Consider the following 22,294-nt stretch of genomic DNA (forward strand, 5'->3'; position numbering starts at 1 on the left):
ATGTGATTTATGCATTTTTCTGTACACTTATGTTCAAAATTAGATTTTATCTTCAGTCGAGATGTTGTTTGTAACTCAAAGACACTGTTCAATGTCAGCTACATCGTATATGGAAAACCGGTGAATAGTTCAAAAAAAAATCGTGTGAAAATATAAGCATAATCAGTGTCAAAATGGATTTGTTTCATTCTTCCTCTTTAGTTATTTTCATTTTTATTGTCAGGTTTTCATTTGAAAAAGCTGCCTAAACTTCGGGAAACTCGTCAGAATATTTCAAGAGATGCTTTCTTAATGAATCCAAGAAAAAACAAAAAGCTAAATACACAATTTCGTGTAATTTTCTCGTTCTTGCTTTTTGATTTCAGTTTGTTTTCAGAAGAAGTGTTTTCCACTCCAACCAACTCCAGTTTCTATTCTATCGATTTTCTTCTTCCCTTCCATCCGATTTTTCACATCTGAAATGCTCTATGACTGAATTTCAGAAAAAATCTCACAATTTTATGAGTTTCTGCTGAAAAAAATGTAACGAGGGGGGATAACAAGAATGAAAATGACAACGAGAACAGGTTTGAAACCGTATAGGTGTATGGGAAACATAAAAATTCGAACAATTTGATAACAAAATGACAACGACTACAACAATAAAGTGGTGGGTGTAAGACTATTCTAAAAGTGAGACTAGTGGTAAAAGTTTCGATTTAAAAAATCGAAAAATATGAGTCAAGTATAGTAGAAGAAATTGTAATTAAATATTGCTTTAAACCTGGTTTAAGTGGGTGAGTGCAGATTAAACTGTGTGGTGGAATGGAGAAGAGACATCAGACGAACATCATTCCATCTGATCGTGATTTCTCCTGAAATTTAAAAACATTTGAACTCGATTTCAGTATTATTCATTTTGGAGATGCTGAGCGAATCCCGATTCTCATTTGATAATAGAAATCGGTCGATAAAGTAACACAAAATCACCCCGTAAATCTACACCAAAACGGCTCTTGACTGCGCGTCGTCACCGTAAATCTACAACAAAACGGCTCTTAATCTCAAAACTCGTCAAATTAATTGCAAATTCTAACGAATTGTCAATAAATTTGTTTAGAAAACTTACATGGAATAGCTGGGAATCGAACTTTTCATCAGCTAACAGTATTTTCGCCCGTTGCGCCACGAGCTTTGCATAATAAACTGGCGACGGAATGGAGACGCTTCTTGTGCAACGGGATTGCGTGTGGCAGAGCTGAAAGACATTTTTAGGTTTTATAATCAACTGAATTATGTACCTGGTAAGTCATTTCATGAACTTCATACGGCGGAAACTGGTTGTCATCCCACATGACGACGTACTTCGTTGGACGAGATGTTCCTTGGATTCCAGCGTGTGAGACGAGATAGAATTCGAAAGCGTTGTTGACAGTGATTCCCGTTTCAACCAGTGTTCCGGCTGGTACATTCTGACTGCTTCCAATCTTGTCCTGTAATTTTTTAATGCTTAAATTAAGGACAACAGAGTTTTCAACTCACTCTATCATTAGCAGCGAAGAATCTTGTGTGATGAGTAACATCTAATCCGATAAAGGTGATTCCAGGTTGAAAATTGGGTTCGATGAGCTTGCAAGCTTCTCGGATAGCACGTAGCTCCGTTTGCAAAATCTCTTCGATAGTTTCTTCGCCAATTCCAGAGCGATAGATGACAATTTTATGCGGTTTAAAACCGGTGGCTTGACGAAAATTGGCAATCGCTTCACACATCATATCAGTTAGATCGATAATTGTACTGGAATTTCGCGATTGTACGCGAAACATTGGAGAAAAACGAGTGGGATGTCCGTCGAGAGAGCCGACGAGACAAGCAATCGAAGTGTCCATGTTGCTATCGGAAGACGATGAATCGGATACTAGTGGAACTGCGTTTCGTGCTAAATGACATCCAATGAATAGAGTTGGATCTGATGTCATAGCTGGTGGTGGAGCGGATAACGCGACATTTACACCGCCGAGTTTTGAGTTGATTTTCATACAAAGATTAGAAAGAGTGTGTGGAGATACTCGGGTGACATTGTGGGTGCGAACGCATTGGGTTGTCAATCCAAGAAGATCTCCTTTTCGTTTCAAATCACCATAAACTGTCGACTTTCCAGGAACGACGCAAATTGCTATTTGGAGATCTGGGTAAGTTCGATGCAGGATTTCAAGTGAAGTTGCTGCATCATCGGGTGGAATGTAGCTGGAAATAAAATGTTTGTTTTATATAATAAATAACTGATGATTTTTACCTATAAAAGCAGTATTCTTCGACAAAAGGCATTCCGATTTCTTTGGCAACGCGCTGAAGATTTCCGATGAATGATTCGAGATTATTTGGGGATACAATAGCTGAATCGGCATAACAAACGGCTGCCCATTTCTGAAAAATACATTTTTTGAAACATTTCTTTGAACGATTATCTCGAATAACTTACTTTGATTTTTACTCCAGTATAAAAGTTCTTTCCTCTCATATCCCATGTTCCATTATTCGGAGTCGTCACACAGTTTTGGAGTTTAGAATTTGGATAACAATACACAAGACGAGGAGATGGAAGCACTCGACCGTCTAACTTCATCATCTGATTTTCGACCCGAAGTCCGTTTTCCGAACCACATGGATCGTTTCGAACATCAACTCTTTCGTGTATATTCATAATAGCACTTTTTCGTTCTGTTGCATTTCGACTCGTCGCTCGGATTAGATTCGCGATTTGCTGCTCGTTTAGCTTCTTTATACATCGTTGTCCGCCGACAATGTAGCAAAGTTCGAGAGGGAGAATGCATTCTCGACTGCGACCTAATTCGACACAAGGCAGATGTCTGTATTGTAGGTCGATATTGTAACGAGATTTGAAGTAATCCACCATTGAAATCGATAAAGAAGCATCCGTTCCATTTGAGATATGCAGTGTAATGTTTTCCATTGGTTTCCATGTACATCTAGCAACTCGGAATCGTCTCGGAGAAGCACAATGTCTCGTTTCGACTTTCAAACCGGCAACTTCTCTGTTGAATTTCTTCTTTTGTGCTTCACTCAACGATCGTCCATCGATAACAGTTGCAAGCGGAACTTCAAGAACTTCCGCGAGAAATTCAACAAGAGCAATTGGACGATAGAAAGTTGTCGTCGCAACATCGATGTTCATTGTCAACATATCGAAAGTTTCGACGACATTCTGATAAAATCCATAACAAACTTCTCTTCCGAGTCCTAGATTAACAGTTCCCCATCCGAGGCCATGAGCTGGGCCGATTTGTAGATGAGGTGTAATCGAGAAGAACGATTGTTGAACTACGTGGAAGCGTCCGACTGATGTTTGTCGGAAAATCGTATCGATTGCATGTTTCATTCGCTGCTTTTCAATGGCAGTTTGGTTTTCAGGTGGACTGAAAGATATTTCACAATAATATTATTCAAAAACCGAATAACACTCACATTCTTGTATCCAAACGAAAGTTGTCGACATAGGTGAAGAAAATTGTGAATTGATTCGGCGACTCTTTCACAGTTCCTTTTAAATCTATCGAAATTTGATTAATTCTTCTTGTATCAATATATTTCGAACTATAAATAGTGTGCATTCCATCATACGCGAGGTTTAATTCGAGAAGTTCCGGAACTTGCTTCTCCAGTAAACTTAGAATTTTCCTGTTCAGCTTTTTCGATGGAATACTCGGATTGATTCCGATGTAATACTGATAGACAATCGATCCTTTGCAAGTGATTTGAAAATGATTCGCGAGAAGTGAGAGATATCTTCCGGCGAAACTTGGTGCTGGTTTTCGAACTAGCTGGAACTTCTCTCTGCAAATCTAATTTTCAGCGAATGTTCTCTGTCAGCTAAAATCTACCTTGGCTCTTCAATAGCCGGGAGATAGTATTCGTCGAATGTTCTCGACCCAGAAGAAGAGCTTAGAATCTGAAACAATGATGTAGTATTCTCCTTAAACCTCAAAGTTTAACCTCATTTTCGAAAGTCGGCAAATTGATTGAAGTATGCCTCGAGCAACTTCCTCTAGTACTTTCTCGTATTCTCTCGACCAAGTCATCATCATAAATGGCCGACAGCAGCCATTGGTCTTCCATCCCCTAGAATTTTAATTTCAGAATTCATGAAAGTATTATGCGTTGATTTCTCGGAATTCATCAATAAACGCCGATTTCAGCACACATTTTCCTCAGTTTTCTTCTTTTGGCTCTTATTGCCTGATTACCGAGAGAAAGCTTTGCAAAAACTTTAATTGGTGATTTCTCCATTCAATAAAACAGAAAAGTTATAAAGCAATATAATAAATTATTTATTCAATCAAAAATGTGGATTATTGCGATTTGTGGCCCTAAAGAGGGCCGTTGGGTTCGGTGGGGTAGCTTTCAGCTCGAGAGCTTACTTGCTGGAGGTGTACTTGGTCACAGCCTTGGTTCCTTCAGAAACGGCGTGCTTGGCCAACTCTCCTGGAAGGATCAAACGGACGGCCGTTTGAATTTCGCGGGAAGAGATGGTTGAGCGCTTGTTGTAGTGGGCAAGACGAGAAGCCTCGGCAGCGATGCGTTCGAAAACGTCGTTGACGAAGGAGTTCATGATGGACATGGCCTTCGAGGAGACTCCAGTGTCTGGGTGAACTTGCTTCAACACACGGTAGATGTAGACAGAGTAGGACTCCTTGCGGTGGGCCTTTCTCTTCTTTCCATCCTTTGGCTTGGTGACGGTCTTGGCGGCTTTCTTTGCTCCCTTGGCGGACGGCTTTGGTGGTGCCATTTCGATTGACGGACTGGTCGATAGACTAGTATGAAGCGGCGAGTGACTCTGGGAACTATTTATTTGAAACGCGCGGTGGTGGGGCGGAGTCTGCCGCCACCACCCTGTGGGGACACACCTCATGTCACACGCGTCGCCGAATGTCCTTTTCAACACCTCCGCGGTGATAGCCCCGCCCACCCACCGCACACAGAGTATAAAAGCGCTGCTTCCGCTCAGTTTCCTCACGATAGTACTTCACTACTACCCATCAACTCATCAACCATGTCTGGACGCGGAAAGGGAGGAAAAGCCAAGACCGGTGGAAAGGCCAAGTCTCGCTCGTCAAGAGCCGGACTCCAATTCCCAGTCGGTCGTCTTCACCGCATCCTTCGCAAAGGAAACTACGCTCAACGTGTTGGAGCTGGAGCCCCAGTCTACCTCGCCGCTGTTCTCGAGTATCTCGCTGCTGAAGTCCTCGAGTTGGCTGGAAACGCTGCCCGTGACAACAAGAAGACCCGTATCGCCCCAAGACATCTTCAACTTGCTGTCCGCAACGACGAAGAACTCAACAAGCTGTTGGCTGGAGTGACCATCGCCCAGGGAGGAGTTCTTCCAAACATCCAAGCCGTTCTTCTGCCAAAGAAGACTGGAGGAGACAAGGAATAAGAACCTTCTTCCAAAAACCCCACCGAACCCAACGGCCCTCTTTAGGGCCACAAATATCCATAATCCTATTTTTAATTGTTTGAATAAAGTTACTTTCTTGTTTTATTTGCAGGTTTTTCAGGCCTTCCATGGAAATGAAAAAAACGAAACTATTTCACTGTCATAATCGTATTTTTTACATTTTAGATTTTCAGAACTGCCATTTATTTCCCATGAAATCTCCTATCACGTATGTAGAGTTTTATTGGCGGTAGTGAAACTTCCATAGAGATTCTTCAGAATTCGGTAATCCCGTGATGGAAATAGGGCAGCTACACTTCCAGTTCTGCTGGATATCGTATCATTTGAGAGGAAATTGTTCTTCACACTTGGGAAGGATCCAGAGTGAAGATGCATAACAATAGAACGGAAATACATGCTGAACTTTCCCGTTCTATTGGTGAACAGCTTGACTCGAGATCGAGATAACAGAAAATTGCAGTTTTTGAACAAGGAAAATCTTCGAGGAAACAAGAAATGAGCTTTATTCAACAAGGTTTAAAAAGGAGTTGACTTACTCTTTATCATAAATATAGCATTTTTCTCTTTTCGTTGGATCCCATGGTTTTGTGTTGAACTCGGAAATAAATCGGTCTCTGTTCATAAATTCTTGAGATACCTCTGCCATTTTGAGTATTGCAAATTTCGTATTATTCCCATTTTTCCATTGTTTTATGAATTCTATAATTGATTCAATACCGAAAGTAGGATTGATGAAACACAAGTATTTTCCATTGAATCCAAGTAAATGTTCTCTTGTAATCCAATTAGTCTCGTATATGATTAGTATGTAGGATCGGAAAATAATCGAATTTGGGTTTACTCGCCCCTCAACTTTAGAGTGAATGTGAACATGCCAAGGATTTTCAATATTGTTGAATAAAGCGGACAATTTTTCAGAAGTAATAGTCTCAGAAAGAATTTCTATTCTGGAAACTGATTTGAGACATGGTTCAGCTATGAATCCTTTCCAATCATCAATTAAATTTAAGTCCATCCTTAGCTTTTCTAATTTTCCTTGTACTAAATCCAAAGTGTAATTGCTTATTTGAAATCCACTTTTCTTGATATCACTGTACAAAATGGTACCGTCATCCTCGTCATCCATGGATCTGAATAATTTGATTCTTTTTGTCACTTTGAAACATTGAGACATACCTAAAATAATGTCTGACTCCATCTATAGTCCCTGTAAATCTTCTCCCCTCACACCGAGCCCAACGAGGAGCAAGCTGGAATGGAATCAATATATATCGACTTGAAAGCGAACATTGTAATTGAAGAGTCGGTGATTTCGGTTCGACAATTTCTGTGGAAATCACCGCATAATACGCGTGAAAACGTATCTGTTTGATTCGTTCTCTTGATTTTTTAGAACAAAATGAGAGAAAAAGCACTTCTATCGGATTCATTGAAGTGATGATTCGAGAGTATGCAAGATAAGGGAGACTGAATAGTTTCATTGTGTCTCACAAGACCTGAAAAACAAGAAAATGTTTCCTCAATCATACAGAATAAATGTGAAGAATGGCAAAGAGCGGACAATACGGATCGATAACTCAGAATTCTGTGTATGCGTCAAGACACCACACAATTAATACGCAGATGGTACACTGGGAATACGAGGAAACGTCGGTCATGAAGATCTGGGAAAACAATTTTGAAAGAATCCGACACTAAGCTCATCAAAAAATCAAAAGTTACAGTTTCATATCATTTTCTCATTATTTTGCTTGAGTTTAGTTTCATTTCAGCAGAAGTTTCTCTGTCTTCTTTTCCACTCGATTTCTCACTTTTTACCGTTTTCGATTTCAAAATTTCATTTTTAGAGTTAGATTTGTCTTCTTTATCACTACTTCTTCTCATTTCTTTTTTCAAATTTCTCTCTTTTTTCTCTATCGGTTTCGTCATCTCTTTGCGTTGTATCCATTTCGAGGTCAACTTCGGAAAACGCCGATTTTGAGTGAGAAATTGCGAATGATGGAGTGGGTTCTTCGATCTCTTTGTTTTTTTTATTGCAAGTTATTTGAATTGAAATGAAGCAAGGTATTCCAAAGGCAACAGCGATGAATGCAGCCATAACCTAGTGTTGATGAACTTCTAATTTCATTCCAAAAGGACAATTTCTTACCTTTGGTAGGCTGAATTACATGGGAAATGACGTTATTTAAGAATGCGTTTGAACCGGCAGTGGAATCGTTTCGAATGGAATTGAGAACAAATTATTCCTTTCATTTGGCGTCAGAGTATGAACCTGAAAACACCTGCAAAGAAAACAAGACAGAAACTTTATTCAACAATAGAAAAGGTTGGATTTTGGATGTTTGTGGCCCTAAAGAGGGCCGTTGGGTTCGGTAAGATTGAAGCGAAACGCGCTTAAGCACGTTCTCCTCGGATACGTCTGGCAAGCTGGATATCCTTTGGCATGATGGTGACTCGCTTAGCATGGATGGCGCACAAGTTGGTGTCCTCGAAGAGTCCGACGAGGTAAGCCTCAGCGGCCTCTTGAAGAGCCATGACAGCGGAAGATTGGAATCGAAGATCGGTCTTGAAGTCCTGGGCGATCTCACGAACAAGTCGCTGGAATGGCAACTTGCGGATGAGGAGCTCGGTGGACTTTTGGTAACGTCTGATCTCACGGAGAGCGACGGTTCCTGGACGATAACGATGTGGCTTCTTGACTCCTCCAGCAGCTGGGGCCGATTTGCGGGCAGCTTTGGTGGCCAATTGCTTTCTTGGGGCCTTTCCTCCGGTCGATTTACGGGCGGTTTGCTTGGTACGAGCCATTGCGTTGAGTGGTATCCGATTGGACAGTGAGGAGCGCCATCTCCTCTCCTCTTTTTATACCGGCTGTGGTGGCGGGGCGGAGCGAAGAAAAGAAGAGGGGTTAGTGAGAGGCGCAGAGAAAAAGATGTGTCCTCACAGGGTGGCGCAATTTGACTCCGCCCCGCCACCGCAGCCTCTTTAAAGCTCGTTCGTTACGCTCGTTATTCTCTATCTCACTTGTGAGTCTTCATCAATCGCTCAACAATGTCCGGACGTGGAAAGGGAGGAAAAGGCCTCGGAAAAGGAGGTGCCAAGCGCCATCGCAAGGTCCTTCGTGACAACATCCAAGGAATCACCAAGCCAGCTATCCGCCGTCTCGCTAGAAGAGGAGGAGTCAAGAGAATCTCTGGACTCATCTACGAAGAGACCCGTGGAGTTCTCAAGGTTTTCCTTGAGAACGTCATCCGTGATGCCGTCACCTACTGCGAGCACGCCAAGAGAAAGACCGTTACCGCCATGGACGTCGTCTACGCTTTGAAGCGTCAAGGAAGAACCCTCTACGGATTCGGAGGATAATTTTATTATCCCTTCGTTTTCCAAAACAAATACCGAACCCAACGGCCCTCTTTAGGGCCACAAATCTCAATAATCCAAACTCACTATTGAATAAAGACACTGTTTTATTTTCTTTTTATTTCTTCACCATTGCTTTCAGATTACTTTCCAATGCTTCGAGAATCCGATGCTGGGAGAATGCAGTCAAGAAATCGAACAAGAAGGGAATTAAATCTTGTCGGATAGCTGCAACGCAATTAAGAAAGACTTACCAGCACCTCAATGTTATTCACACGGGTAGTAAAAAGGATATTGGAGGAGATATTCAAAAGGAAATTACATTATTAACATACCAGTTGATAAGCTATTTTCAAGTGACTTCCCTTCAGTGGATATCTTGAATCCAAAAGAATAGTAACTAGAAAAATAAAAATGGGTTGCTGGTGCATTGTCATGAAAGACGTTTCAACTCTTTGCAAGTTGAGACAAGTTCTCGTGGAATTTCACGTTTCGAGTTTTTCTAGATAAAAAACTAAATCCACATCAATGAAACGTTTGGTTCTTCCGCAAGATTCTTTTCAATTCGAATCGAAAATTTCTTCGAAAAAAGTTTAGATGGCATCACAGTTTCGGCGAATTGTGAGTTATTTCAGAGCTTCGAAAATAAACTGGAAACTGAAAATGACGATTTGTTTCATAATTTGTAAGAAATCACATTTTCTCAGGTGTCACGACTACCAAATCGTCCTAGGTCTTGGTATTTTCTGTGTTTTCTTGGATTCTTTCTATACATCTCTTTCAGAAAAGTGAGTAAATATTCAATTCAGTTGTTACTATATTCGATTCAGAGTGGTTTGAAATTGTTCAGAGAGAGTTTGGATATTGATAGTATTATTCAAACTGAAATGCACAATGAGGAGTATTGTATCGGGTATAATTTCCTAGAAGCATCTGAATCGTGAGTTGGATACAGGCTGAGAAATTATTGATAATGTTTTGAACAGATTCCGAGAAGATGGTCTCGAACCGATCACTCTTGCAGTTCATGGTACTTCAGAGATGATGGAAATGATTGAGAGAAAACCGTCGAATTGGGATGGTCCCATATCTTTGGCATTATTTATTGATTATCATTCACAAGGAGCTTTAGAATATTTATCAGATGTGCATCGATGTGATCAAGAATTTAGGAGAAAGGTCTTTTTGTGGAAAAAATAGTCAACTTTGCGTTTGTGTAGCAATGTTAAAACTAGTCGGATTCTTAAAACTGTTTATATTTTATGTAGAACATGCATAGCACTAAATTTTTGTAGTTGGCAGCTTTTTGATAACTCTCCTAGTTTTTGAGATATACTAAGTCTTTGAAGATGTGTAGCTGAAAGTGAGTAGCGGACTTTGAGCGCTTGTATCTTATGAACCAGAAAAGTCAAAAAAAAGTTTTTAACTGCAGAAATAAAGATTGATATCTAAGCTTTTCAAAAAGTTAAGTTTCGTAAGAATCAGAAAGTTGATTACGCTGTAGCATGTTCTCAAAGTTCAGTAGTTCTCAACAGACGCAAACAACATATGTGACCAGTAAACTCTGACTGAGTGTCACAGTCCTACGTGTTGTCTCACTTTCTCAAAATTTTGATATTACTCGATACTAAATGTTTGTTTTTGTAGTAAACAACTTTTCGATAACTCTGCTGGTTTTTTAGAGATATAAAGTACTGGCCAAAATGGTATCTTATTTTGACTTTTTCAGTTGAAATTGTCTAACTTTGAAAGGGTGTTACGGTATCACTGATTGTCCCACCAAGTAAAATGTTTCATTGATCATAGAGATCAAGCGTAGAGCTTCATTTTTGTAGTTGACAACTTTTTTGTACGGACTCTCCCTCAAGAGTTATAGTTGTTTGAAGAGGACAGCTCAAAAATCGCACTATTTTGCATTAAAATTTGTGGGAGGAATCACTTTATCGATATGTAACTCTCTAGGGAGTGTCCGTACAAACAAGTTGTCAACTACAAAAATGAAGCTCTACGCTTGATCTGTATGATCCATTAAACACAATCAGTGATACCGTAACATCCTTTCAAAGTTAGACAATTTCAACAAAGTTTACAATCTCTTGATTGGTACTGTATTACTATCGGTGGCACTGAATCCTGAAAATTTTGGCATGTTTTCTGTCTGAACGCCTGAAAAGCTATGATATCCTCCTATTTCCAACTTAAATGTTTTCAGGTAACTGTCCATTTCGCTTTCCGTCTCTCCCCTTTTCAAAACAAGTGTCCACTGATAAAAATTACATCCAATAGCCATGATTGCGAAAAATTTCTCAAAAATCGTAGGCCACAACTACTTTCGAAAATGGAACGAATTTAAAAGATCTTCCAGGTGTCGAATATCGAAACGAGACAGTTGGATCATTCGAGTTGTATCCTAGTAATCTGATGAGAAACATTGCGAGACGAGGAGCCAAATCAGATATTCATTTTATTGCGGATATCGATATGATAATGAGTGGAGGATTCGCGACGAAAGTGAAACAGATTTCGAATGCAATGGTTGATGGAAAGAGTAAGAAAGTCCTAGTTGTTCGGTATGTAACATCAAAATATACTTTTTGGAAAAAAGATTTTTCAGACGATTCGAAAGCAACCAAACCGCTATTCCAACGGATCACAAACAATTGTTTAGTGATGTCAATAACAAGAAGTGAGATAAAAAAAACAAGGAGATCAATTTCTTTTTAAAAAAGCATTCCAGAACGTTTGAATTCCACCACAAATTCTTCTTCTCTGGACACCGAATTCCAAATATTTCGCATTGGTTCGCAGTCTCCAACGAATCCGATACAATTAGTGCATGGAAAATTCCATATGAGTTTGTTTCTTTTCTTCAAAATTTGAAATTTCAAATGAAAACTTTCAGAAACAGTGGATGGGAAGTTCAAGTGATTCTCCACCGTAAGGATCCCTACAATGCAGATTATTTTCCTGCAAGAGTCAGAGTTATGCAGTCATTGGTTTGTTGTATTTAGCATATCTTCTTTAAAAGTTTAAAAAAAAATTCAGATCTACAATTTATGTCGTGCTAACTACTCATTCAACCTTCTTTCCCACGTGTTTGATGTTCACGAAGGCATCAAATTGAATGATACAGATTACTCAAGAGGTGTGATTGCTCATTCAAAAAAATACGGGAGAAAGAAGTGAGTCTAAGATGAAAGTGTGTCTAGAAACTGGAAACTGGTTACAGAGCATACAATCGATATGTCAATGAGATGAATACCGCATATCCATCGACTTTGGGACGGTGTGGGAACTTTGTGATGTGAGAGAAATATGTACGAATTATCTATTAATTTCATAGTTTAGTTAGGTATGTCAATTGTTCTTCTTTCTGTTTATTTTCAAATAAAAGTTATTTCTTCCGATGCATCGAAATCTAAAATTTGCACTGCTAACCCACCAGATACAGTACCGGTGAAAAGGTTGTGAACGTTGACCGTTTTCAGTTGAAAATGACCAACTTTGAGATGGTCTCCTGGTAATTCTGGCTGTCACACCTAGTAGGTTTTTAATCAATTCTATAGAATAAAAGTAGAGCTCCATTTTTGTAGTTGACAACTTTTTTGTACAAACACTCCCTAAAGATTATGGCCATTTTAAGACGACAGCACTACTTTACACTTGGTCGATTTGAGGGAGAAATTACTTTGACGATATGTAACTTGCTAGGGAGTGTCCGTAAAAAAAAGTTTTCAACTACTAAAATGAAGCTCTACTTTTGATCTGTATGATTCATAAAAAACCTACTGGGTGTGACAATCAGAATTACGATGACGCACTCTCAAAGTTATGCATTTTCAATTGAAAAAAGGCAAAATATGATATCTTTTTGTCCGGTAGTGTATCTGACCATCATATAAAAGAAGCTGACTGTGACACTAATCAATCCGCTATGATTCCATTTTGACGTAATGACACTAAAAAATCATTTTAACTTGGAAAGGTATGTTCTGAAACAGGTATCACAGAATCTCAATTTCTTCAGAAGAAAAGATTGTTCCCTTCCACAGAAACATAGAATCCTGAAGGCCAGAGTTGTGCGGAACTCCTTCTTCCGACTGCCGGGCTTTTTTTCACTTCCGACTTCCTTCTTCCCCTGAAAATGTTTTGCCACTTCCGACTTTCGTGTAAATTGTTCAGAAAAATATTGAATTTGCGACGGAAATATCGGCTGACTTTCAGTGGTTTTGGATGAAAATTTGTATGAAAACAACGCCAAAATTCGTTTTCAGTGATGACTGGATAACCTGAAATTTGTGATTTTCAAAATTTATTTCCGACTTCCTTCTTCCTTCTTCCGACTTCTTTTTTTTTCGAAAATTTCCCTTCCGCACAGCTCTGCTCCAGGCATTCTACGAAGCGGGGGCTCTAATCTGTTCAGTATTTCTTTGTGAATCTCCATTTCCCAAATTCTCCATTTTCCCGTGACATCCTCCTTCCCCAATTCCCATTTCCAACGTGATTGTACTGATTAGATCTGGCAAAACTCAACCAATTATTTTACCAAAATTCAGAGTTCAATTCGATAATTATTTCGGAATTCCGATTGTCTCGGAAATAGAATGGCCTCACCATTTTGGCAAATTGTAAGTTTTCTCCCACACTCTTTTCTTTTTGAGCTCAATGATCTCAGGTCGATTGGAACCACATCGTATTGAACATGTGGTGTCTAACTGGAATTGTATGTCTCACAACGACATTGTTCATGTGTAAAAAGTCGAAAAAGGCTTCAAAGACGTCGTCTGGATCTCAATCTGCGGATTCTGCCGAGGCTTCGACGATTGTGCCGAGAAAAGAGATCAGACCACCGCCTCCAAAAGCTTCTGATGCTCCGCCCCCTGCTCCTCCGGTTGAAGAGAAGAAAGAAGAAGAGAAGAAGCCGGATGAAGCAGAGAAGAAATCAAAGAAAAGTGAGAAAGAGAAATCGAAAAAGACAACAGAAGGAGGAAGTAAGAAGTCGAATAAGGAGAAATCGAAGAAATCTGAAGGTAAAAAATCGAAAAAATCGAAAAAAGAGGAAGAAAAAGGAGAGGAAAAGAAGAAAAAAGAAGAGGTTAAGGGGAAGGATACATTCAAAAAACCAGAGGATGAGAGTGCTGTCGCAGCGAAGAAGGATCCCAATTATCAGGTACAGTAACCCAATTTAGCAATTAAGAAATTAAATAATTAAATAATTATTCAGACTCTTTGTGGCCTCAATAACGACCTGTTCGGTCCTGATAAAAACCCGAAAAAGCAGTTCAAAGCACCGACAAAAGTGGAGAAAGCGGATGTGAAGGATCCTCAATACGAGACTTTGAATGGTCTCGGAGAGGATTTATTCAAAGAAGAAAAAAAGGATGAAGACGGCAAAAAGAAGGAGTTCAAGCCACCAGAGAAAGTTGTGAAGGCAGATGCAAAGGATCCACAGTATGAGACATTGAATGAGGTTGATAAGGGCATTTTCAATAATAATGACGAGAAACCGAGTGAGAAGAAAGAGGATGGAGGAGGAGGGGAGAAGAAGGATGGAGAGAAGACGAAAAGTGAGAAGAAAAAGTGAATTTCGCGTCGTTTTTTGAATAAATGGAATGAATGGTTTTCTCTGTGGTTTTGATATTTGAACGGTCACCTACAGTACCGGCCAAAAATATATCATATTTTGCCTTTTTTCAATTGAAAATGCCCAACTTTGAGAGTGTGTCATGCCAAAGCTAACAGTCCCACAAAATAACTCTTTATGGGATCAAACAGATCAAAAGTAGAACTTCATTTTTGTAGTTGACAACTTTTTTGTACGGACACTCCCTAGCAAGTTACATATCGACAAAGTATTTTCTCTCTCAAGTGCAAAAAATGCGATATTTGAGCTGTCGTCTTAAAATGACCACAACTCTCTAGAGAGTGTCCGTACAAAAAAGTTGTCAACTACAAAAATGGAGATCAAGGTTTGACCTGTATGATTCATTAAAAATTTTATTTGGTGGATCTATCAGCAATACCGTAAAACACTCTCAAAGTTGTTCATTATCAACTAAAAATGGCCAAAGTTCGTATTTTTTGCTCGGTTCTGTAGGTCATGATAGGATCTAAAGTTGATTTTGAGTCTCTCGAAAAATGCAATTTTTGCCCTAAAAATGACTTAAAACGCATATATCACGATTTAGTGAAGCGTTCTGCAAAACTGGATTCCATATTCGGAATCAGCATACTTGCAACGGGCCGGGCCGGGCCGGGCCGTGACGAGAATTTCCAAGGCCCGGCCCGGCCCGAAGGCCCGGCTGAAAAATTTGAACTGAAATTTTGAACGAAAATTTGAATTTTTTTGAATTTTTTCCCAAAAATGTCGAATTTTTTACTATACTTCAGAATTCAATCAAAAGATAGTTATTCATCAAAAAATTGAAATTTTTAATGTAAATTTTCAAAAAAATTCAAAAAATTTGGTAAAAAATAGGTACCTTTTTTTGAAGCCGGGCCGGGCCGGGCCGTAAATTTGCAAGTATGGGAATCAGCGTGTTGAGAAGTATTTAATAGAATATGAGCCAAATTAAATGAGCGAGTTACATCTGGAACATTCCCTAGTCAGCGAACCACGCTTTCGTAACAGATTATATTCAGTCATGAGTGTATTTTTGCCTGCTTTCAGACTGTCGGATTACTGTAGAAGTACTGTAGAGTCATGGTGGATCACAAAACGCGACGAAGGCCCCCCCAGACTGTTGAAATTTACCACGTGCAATTCCCCGATTCTCCACTTTCTCACGCCAAGGTCAAGCTTTCCATTTTCTGAAAAATCAAAACGTTTTGTGTATTTCTGATTTTCCAAAAAGTAATATGAGACGTAATCAATATAGAGAAATCTCATCGGACGAATTTGACGATTATGAAAAAAGAAGAGAAAAGAAAAAACAGAAAGAGAAACAAGTGTTGGTGGAAGAATTTATAGAAGAAGAGGGACAAGAAGACGTGGATATTCTGGAGGATGAGCGGACGGCGACTGGGGGAAATGTTGATTTGGAGGAGGAGGTGAGAATCTGTTCTGAGAGGCGGAGCTTGGCCAGCTATTGGCACGGCACGCTTTTTACAACCGCGCTCTACCGAAATCGATAAAAATTGTGTGCGAAATTGAGAGGCTCAGAGAAAAAGAGACGTTTTTCTAGGGCATTTCGGTGGAGCGCAGTTGTAAGAACTGTGCGGAGCTAAGACCTCAAACTTCTATTTTAAAAATTTACAGATAAAATTCGGTGAGCAACTCCATGACGACTTGATTAACTCGTTTTGTGATAAGCTTCAAGCGGTTTGTCCTCGCAAGTTGGAAGCTCTTCTTGCTATCCAATTCTTGATGGTTGTAGGGAATTCTTTAGAGAGAAACGGGTGATTTTGAGAAAATTTATTTACAGACAGACGCAGAAAACATTCGGAAATTTGTGACAGGAAAAAATTCTGCGATGCAAGTGATCTACGATCAGAAAAGATCACATTATATTCTTGTTCAGTGAGTTTTGTAACCGCGCTCCACCGAAATCTTCCTCGTTGCGGTAGAGCGCGTTTACATTCTTCACAAAAATGAAATATGTAATTTCAGCTACAACGCTCGAAAAGAAAGAGTCGAGATTTATGACAGTTTGCAGCAGTTCAAAAAGAATGGATATCCATTTGTAGGTCAAAAGTCATTAGAGCATACTTTCTATATTTTCAGCTGCTCGACGAGATCGAGACTCATATCTGTCATCTATTCGGGCACCTTTTCACCACTCATATCACATGCATTATAGATGGAGATTATGAGGAGCAGGTTGGGGAAAAAGCTGAAGTTATGAGGATTCTGAATCTGTATTCGAAATTTTTCTAGCACTGAAATGAAGAGAGATACGATAGTTTAAATTTTGTTTTTCCATCTAACTCACTTCTACAAAAAAGTTAAAAACAGATTCAGAATCCTCAGCTTTCCAGCCATATAATTTCCATCACAGACCGATAACTTCTCGTGCGGCTACCGTGTGATCGGAGCACTCGTCGACTTGGCTTGTGGCAGGAGACCCTCGTCTCAAAGATACAGTCGAAGTCGGATTCTGGAGTTGATGAGAGTGATTCTGACAGAGGAGAAACCGACTTGGGAAATGTTTGAGTCGGCGGAATACGGAGTACCGAAATCTCGGAATGGAGCATCTCGATACAGACTTGCAATTGTGAATACCTCGTATGCCACACCAGTTTCATCGGTGTCTTCTTCTTCGTCCATGGCTTCACTGAATTCGAATATATCACAGAAAACGGTGGATTCAGATGAAACTAGGAAATATGTGTTGAAGGTTTGTGGATTTCGGTAGAGCGCGCTTTCACACTATATCATTTTCAGACTCCCTACAGATTAGCCGAATTCGAAGTTGTCGAGGAAGACGAATTCCCAAAAACATCGAATTCATATCACTCTCTTCCATCAGAACAACAGTCTGAAATTCCTACAATTGCAATGAAATCTCTATCATTCACTCCTGGAGATCATTCGATTATCGGATATATTCGAAGTAGTTGCCAACATTTAATGGATTTTTTGAGGTGGAGAACTGTGGATTTTGAGCTGAAAGAAGTGAAAAAAAGAGAGAAGCAGGATTAGGAAATATGTATAAATAGTTTTACTTGAATAAATTAGTTTGTCGTTTTGAAAAGATTTCAAGATGCAATTAAAGTATCCCTACAGCACCGCCCAAAAGTGTGTTAAGTTTTGTCTTTTTTAGTTGAAAATGCCCAACTTTGAGAGTGTGTCGTAGTAAATTAACTGTGGCGCAAGATAACTTTTTTTGGGATCAAACAGACCAAGAATATAACTTCATTTGTGTAGTTGACAACTTTTTTGTACGGACACTTCCAAAAGAGTTGTAGTAATTTCAAGTGGAAAGCTCAAAAATCGCACTATTTTGCACTGAAATTGGTCGATTGCAGTGCAAAACAGTGTGATTTTTGAGCTGTCATATTTGAACCACAATAACTGTTTAGGGAGTGCCCGTACAAAAAAGTTGACAACTACAAAAATTGAGTTCTATTCTTGGTCTGTTTGGTCCCATAAAAAGTTATTTTGTGGGACTGTTAGTTTTACCATGACACACTCTCAAAGTTGGGCGTTTTCAATTGAAAAAAAGGCAAAGTATGATATATTTTTGGCCGATACTGTAGATTGTCGTTTTAAAAAGATTTCAGGATGCAATTAAGTTATACCTAATTAACGATCATGTTATAATGAGAAAAAGTGGACTCCCTTTCCGATGATATCATTCACTTTCTTTTCTTTCAAAAGTACAACTTTCCCTTTCTATCATTTCAAAAATTTCCCATTCCCATCTCTCAATTTCCTCTCCCTTTTTCTTCTTTTTTTCTTTGCAGGTATGACTATTCCCATCATTTTTCAATATTTCCCTCACATCATTTTCGAGCATTCTAGAATGTTCTTCTGTAGTTATCTCATCTCCAATGATTCATTTCATGAGATGTATAGATTGTTTATTCTTGAAAACAACAAAGAATCGCGTGAAAAACCTCAATCATTGGGGTTGCCATTCAGAGAAAAAAACCCATAATTCTTCGAACCAAATTCACTTTTTTCCCTCTCACTCAAGATTTATGGACCAATTTCGAAAAGAAGCCTCGAAAGAGTGTTGAAATGACTTCAGTTGGATTTTTTATTTTGAGCTCAACACTACAAAACAATACCCTTTCTCTCCGTAAAAGAGAGGAGTGGAAACAATGAATCTTTTACCATTCGACCCATCTGTTCATGCTCCAAGTGCTCATAAGGACACTAGAGGTAACACAGTAATTACTGGATGAGAGGAGAGGAGGGAATTTGAATTCAAAAGAAAAAAGAACTGCGAAGAGAAGGAAAATTGGAAAGATACGAGTGATTTATTGAGAACCAATTTAGTTTTTGATATGTTTTATGTCTTTTTTCGGGAAAATGTAAAATTGGAAAAGATTTTTATCTAGATTTAGTATTTTGAGCTGACATTTTTCCGATTTTTTGCAAACAAATCGCGACTATTTTCTAAAAAGAGAAAAAAATTTTCTATCCCAGGTGTACTATTTGATAACCCACTTGTAATTCTAGTAGTACCTTATGGTCCCTTATGTCACACACTGTTTGGTCAAGTCTTCTATTTGTTCTTCTCTGAGCGAATATACTCAATGATTTTTTTGTTGACGTATAAATAAATGAGAGGAATCGAAAAACACATTTTCGTGTTAGTTTTCGTGATCGCCGGCTGGAAAACTCCCTTTTTCCATAAAAGAACTTTCTGAATGTTTACTCAGAAATAATTATCCGTTCATTTCAAACACACTCAATCAAATAGATACCATCTAAATATATTTTTCGATGGAAACTTGTCATTAGTTGGTGACAACCGTGAGATAAATGTTTCCACATGGACTCTTCGGGAACAATTATCGCCTAATTAACCTGCAAAGTATTTGGTAGTGAAGCAATACAGTTGTTTTTAGTATTTTTCTTCGAAAATGGTTTAAAAATGCAATTGCAATTCAATAAAAAAAACTTAAAAGATACTGTAATCGTGGTGAGACTCAGAGAAAGTTTTCGAGTGTGCGCCTTCAGTGTCGATTTACGGGCGTTCTGTAATTAATTTTATTTTGTTTTCATGATTTCTCATTGTCCAATTTTAAATTATTTTAACTACTTCAAGTGCTAACGTTGTCTTTTTTGTGCTCAAAGTCAAAGCAAAGGCACACTAAGTTAAATACGCTTTACCCTGTTCAAAATGCATCCATAATGTTAATCTTGCAGCAATAAAACAGAAAATAGGTCGCTAGGTCAGTAGCTCTCATTCACCATTTTTCACCAATCTCCATCACAATCCACTCTGCGTCTCCACAAATCACCCACTATTTTGCACTCTCTTCATCCTCTACACTATTTTCCTTCCGTCTGACCCTCGACAAGTGTCCCCCATACAGTCTGTATTCCGTTGTCCACCCTTTCTCTCGTGTCCCACACCCCGTACACATGCGCGTACACTCTCCGGTTAGACAACGAGAGAGGTTACACCACTAGAGAGTGTGCCGACAGAAGAGAGCGCAGAGTGAGAATGGGGAAAATGGTGGGTAACACAAGAATTCAAATGTGGAAGCGAGTGTCTTTGCACGAATACGACCTCTCTTTGTCACGTTTCTCTCCGCTTAACCGTATGATTATTCGCACCTTCTGCTCACTTCCGTTATTGATAAATAACCTCTTCCCAGAATCTTTTTTTTTCTTTTTATTGATTTATTCTTTTTCATTTTAATAATCAATTCTTCTCTTTTCAGAAAAGCGCGCCAAGCGAGCGCAATCCGGAAAGCTGAATTCGTTGAACTTATATGCATCCATCTGGGAAAACTTCTATAGGGCCGACTGGCCATTATCATCAACTGATGCCTCCGAGCCAAATGCCTTATCATGGCGAGCAGGTTTGTGGGTTTTTAAACGTATTAAAACAAAAAATTTGCTCAAAATCAGGTCCCAACGACATCGCATCCTTCCTGGCACACCGCTTCCTATCCTGGACTTCCAACACCTCCGTATCATCCGTATCCCCCTCAACAAGCCCAACAACATCCCAATTATCCTCCGATGCCTCCTCAACAGCCTCCACCACAGCATTCACAGATGACTCCACAAGCACTGTTGACGCAACAACAGCAGCAGCAGGTTCAACAACAACAGCAGAGGTAAGAGTTATATAAGTGAGATGATTATCTGAAGAAGTCACCACGCCTCATATTGATTGGTGTCGATGCTGCTGCGCCCTCTGGTGTGACAGGCGGTTGAAAAGTTGAAGAAACGGCGGAAATGGGAGGAGGGGAAATAAGAAAAAGACATTGAAAAACAGGGGTAACGAGCGCATTTTCTTGATGGGAGGTAGTGCAAAAAACGATTGTTCGTCAATGCCAAATGTTCCGCCCGTACGATCTTTATTGCCATGATTTATCCGGATGAGCTTATGAATCTCTGGCTTTTAGAGAAATCGAAAAATTTTCCGACTAATAATTTTTTGGCAATTTGAAGAAATTTCGTGTATAAATTTTCCTGCTCTGATTTCAACGTTTTGCGCCAATCACCTGTAAAAGTCAGTTTTTTTTTGAACATGAACATATTGGTGAGTTAAATAGAAGAAAAACCTATTTGGTTAAGCTTAAAATGTGGCTTTTTTGAATAGTATTTCAATCTATTTCAGTATTTTTCATCTTGTTTATAATAAACTAACTAGGGAATGTTTCAGATGTAACTAGCTCATTTAATTTGGCTCATATTCTATTAAATACTTCTCAACACGCTGATTCCGAATATGGAATCCAATTTTGCAGAACACTTCACTGAACCGAGATATATGCGTTTTAAGTCATTTCAAGAGCATAAATTACATTTTTCTAGAGACTCAAAATTAGTTTTGGACCCTATTTTCCGATTTTTTCTGTGTAATTCGTGTAGGTAAAAGAGAAAAAAGCACATTAGCAACGTTTTCTGATAAAAAATTTCCCAGAAAACCAATTGAATCACTTTCATTTTTTACAGATAAACAGTTGGAAATAAACATTTTCTGAATTTTCTTTATTAGAAAACATTGCTAATGTGCTTTTTCATCCTGTATCTACATGTTTTTTCGAAAACTTTGAAATAAATCGGGTATAAAATTGGTTGGTCTCTCGAAACATGCAATTTTTGACTGGAAATGACCTGAAATGTTTATATCTCAGTTCAGTGGAGCGTTCTGGAACATTCCCTAGTCAATCAGTGATTTTTTGCCACATAAATTCTAAAACCACTTTAAAATTTCATTTACCAAAAACTCAATTTCTCCTATTTTCAGGTCAGCATACTCCTCTCCATCCCCAACCCGAGCACCATCAGCTCCTGTCCAAAACCAGAAGCTTCGAACGGAACAATGGGTTCAATCATGGCCGTATGCTCAGTCGCCTGCTCCCTCCGTCACTCCCTCCGTAATGTCTTATCATCAAGGCGACGATCGGATGTCAATGTTGAGTGTGAATACAACAATCACCAATCAATATCCCGATTCGCAACGATGCTTCTCTTCAAATGGATCTACGTGTGAGAATGTGAATCCCGAAATGATGCAGCAGCATAATTTCGCACATGCAGCCGAACAGGCGATGAGAGTAAGAACGGAATTTCATAACTATAATGTAGTATTTGTTTTGCAGGAATGGTTCAGCACCCCGGATCCACAAAGGAGGTTTCATATGGCAATGAGTTTACGAGAATGGGTGAGAAGAGACAAGCTGGCGAACATTGATCAAGCAAATTTACCGGTAAGGGTTTGATTTTCTTTTAATAGAGAAGGTATTAACTCGGCACAGTTCTTACAACTGCGCTCCACCGAAATGCCCCTTGATAAATGTCTCTTTTTCTCTCAGTCGCTCAATTTCGCGCACTATTTTCTTTGTTTTCG

General features: G+C 39.1%; 8 protein-coding genes across 8 annotated transcripts; 4 read left to right on the forward strand and 4 right to left on the reverse strand.

Annotated features, from left to right (window-relative positions):
* Window positions 1-818: 818 nt before the first annotated feature.
* GCK72_000663 (uncharacterized protein) lies at window positions 819-4,114 on the reverse strand (the record flags this gene model as incomplete). The annotated part of the gene is made up of 9 exons (XM_003109304.2): window positions 819-854; window positions 1,109-1,237; window positions 1,281-1,472; window positions 1,522-2,224; window positions 2,274-2,404; window positions 2,460-3,414; window positions 3,464-3,832; window positions 3,880-3,947; window positions 3,992-4,114. The coding sequence occupies 9 exons, from the start codon at window positions 4,112-4,114 to the stop codon at window positions 819-821; spliced, it is 2,706 nt and encodes a 901-aa protein (XP_003109352.2).
* Window positions 4,115-4,412: 298 nt separating this feature from the next.
* On the reverse strand, window positions 4,413-4,784 carry GCK72_000664 (uncharacterized protein; the record flags this gene model as incomplete). The annotated part of the gene is made up of 1 exon (XM_003109390.2): window positions 4,413-4,784. The coding sequence occupies one exon, from the start codon at window positions 4,782-4,784 to the stop codon at window positions 4,413-4,415; it is 372 nt and encodes a 123-aa protein (XP_003109438.1).
* Window positions 4,785-5,048: 264 nt separating this feature from the next.
* Window positions 5,049-5,432, forward strand: GCK72_000665 (uncharacterized protein; the record flags this gene model as incomplete). Its single annotated transcript, XM_003109176.2, has 1 exon — window positions 5,049-5,432. The coding sequence occupies one exon, from the start codon at window positions 5,049-5,051 to the stop codon at window positions 5,430-5,432; it is 384 nt and encodes a 127-aa protein (XP_003109224.1).
* GCK72_000666 (uncharacterized protein) lies at window positions 5,109-6,934 on the reverse strand (the record flags this gene model as incomplete). The annotated part of the gene is made up of 3 exons (XM_003109361.2): window positions 5,109-5,412; window positions 5,990-6,583; window positions 6,630-6,934. 3 exons carry the CDS (start codon window positions 6,932-6,934, stop codon window positions 5,109-5,111), a joined length of 1,203 nt encoding a protein of 400 aa, XP_003109409.2.
* A 913-nt stretch (window positions 6,935-7,847) lies between these two features.
* On the reverse strand, window positions 7,848-8,258 carry GCK72_000667 (uncharacterized protein; the record flags this gene model as incomplete). Its single annotated transcript, XM_003109187.2, has 1 exon — window positions 7,848-8,258. The coding sequence occupies one exon, from the start codon at window positions 8,256-8,258 to the stop codon at window positions 7,848-7,850; it is 411 nt and encodes a 136-aa protein (XP_003109235.1).
* A 243-nt stretch (window positions 8,259-8,501) lies between these two features.
* GCK72_000668 (uncharacterized protein) lies at window positions 8,502-8,813 on the forward strand (the record flags this gene model as incomplete). The annotated part of the gene is made up of 1 exon (XM_003109354.2): window positions 8,502-8,813. One exon carries the CDS (start codon window positions 8,502-8,504, stop codon window positions 8,811-8,813), a length of 312 nt encoding a protein of 103 aa, XP_003109402.1.
* Window positions 8,814-9,697: 884 nt separating this feature from the next.
* On the forward strand, window positions 9,698-12,118 carry GCK72_000669 (uncharacterized protein; the record flags this gene model as incomplete). Its single annotated transcript, XM_053722610.1, has 8 exons — window positions 9,698-9,750; window positions 9,797-9,989; window positions 11,130-11,380; window positions 11,425-11,496; window positions 11,548-11,664; window positions 11,713-11,806; window positions 11,856-11,992; window positions 12,040-12,118. The coding sequence occupies 8 exons, from the start codon at window positions 9,698-9,700 to the stop codon at window positions 12,116-12,118; spliced, it is 996 nt and encodes a 331-aa protein (XP_053591255.1).
* A 3,550-nt stretch (window positions 12,119-15,668) lies between these two features.
* GCK72_000670 (uncharacterized protein) lies at window positions 15,669-17,451 on the forward strand (the record flags this gene model as incomplete). The annotated part of the gene is made up of 6 exons (XM_053722611.1): window positions 15,669-15,860; window positions 16,069-16,182; window positions 16,235-16,329; window positions 16,420-16,492; window positions 16,808-17,146; window positions 17,194-17,451. The coding sequence occupies 6 exons, from the start codon at window positions 15,669-15,671 to the stop codon at window positions 17,449-17,451; spliced, it is 1,071 nt and encodes a 356-aa protein (XP_053591256.1).
* Between the last annotated feature and the right edge of the window lie 4,843 nt (window positions 17,452-22,294).

This window comes from Caenorhabditis remanei, chromosome I (assembly GCF_010183535.1).
Source record: "Caenorhabditis remanei strain PX506 chromosome I, whole genome shotgun sequence".
Taxonomy (NCBI): Eukaryota; Metazoa; Nematoda; class Chromadorea; order Rhabditida; family Rhabditidae; genus Caenorhabditis; species Caenorhabditis remanei.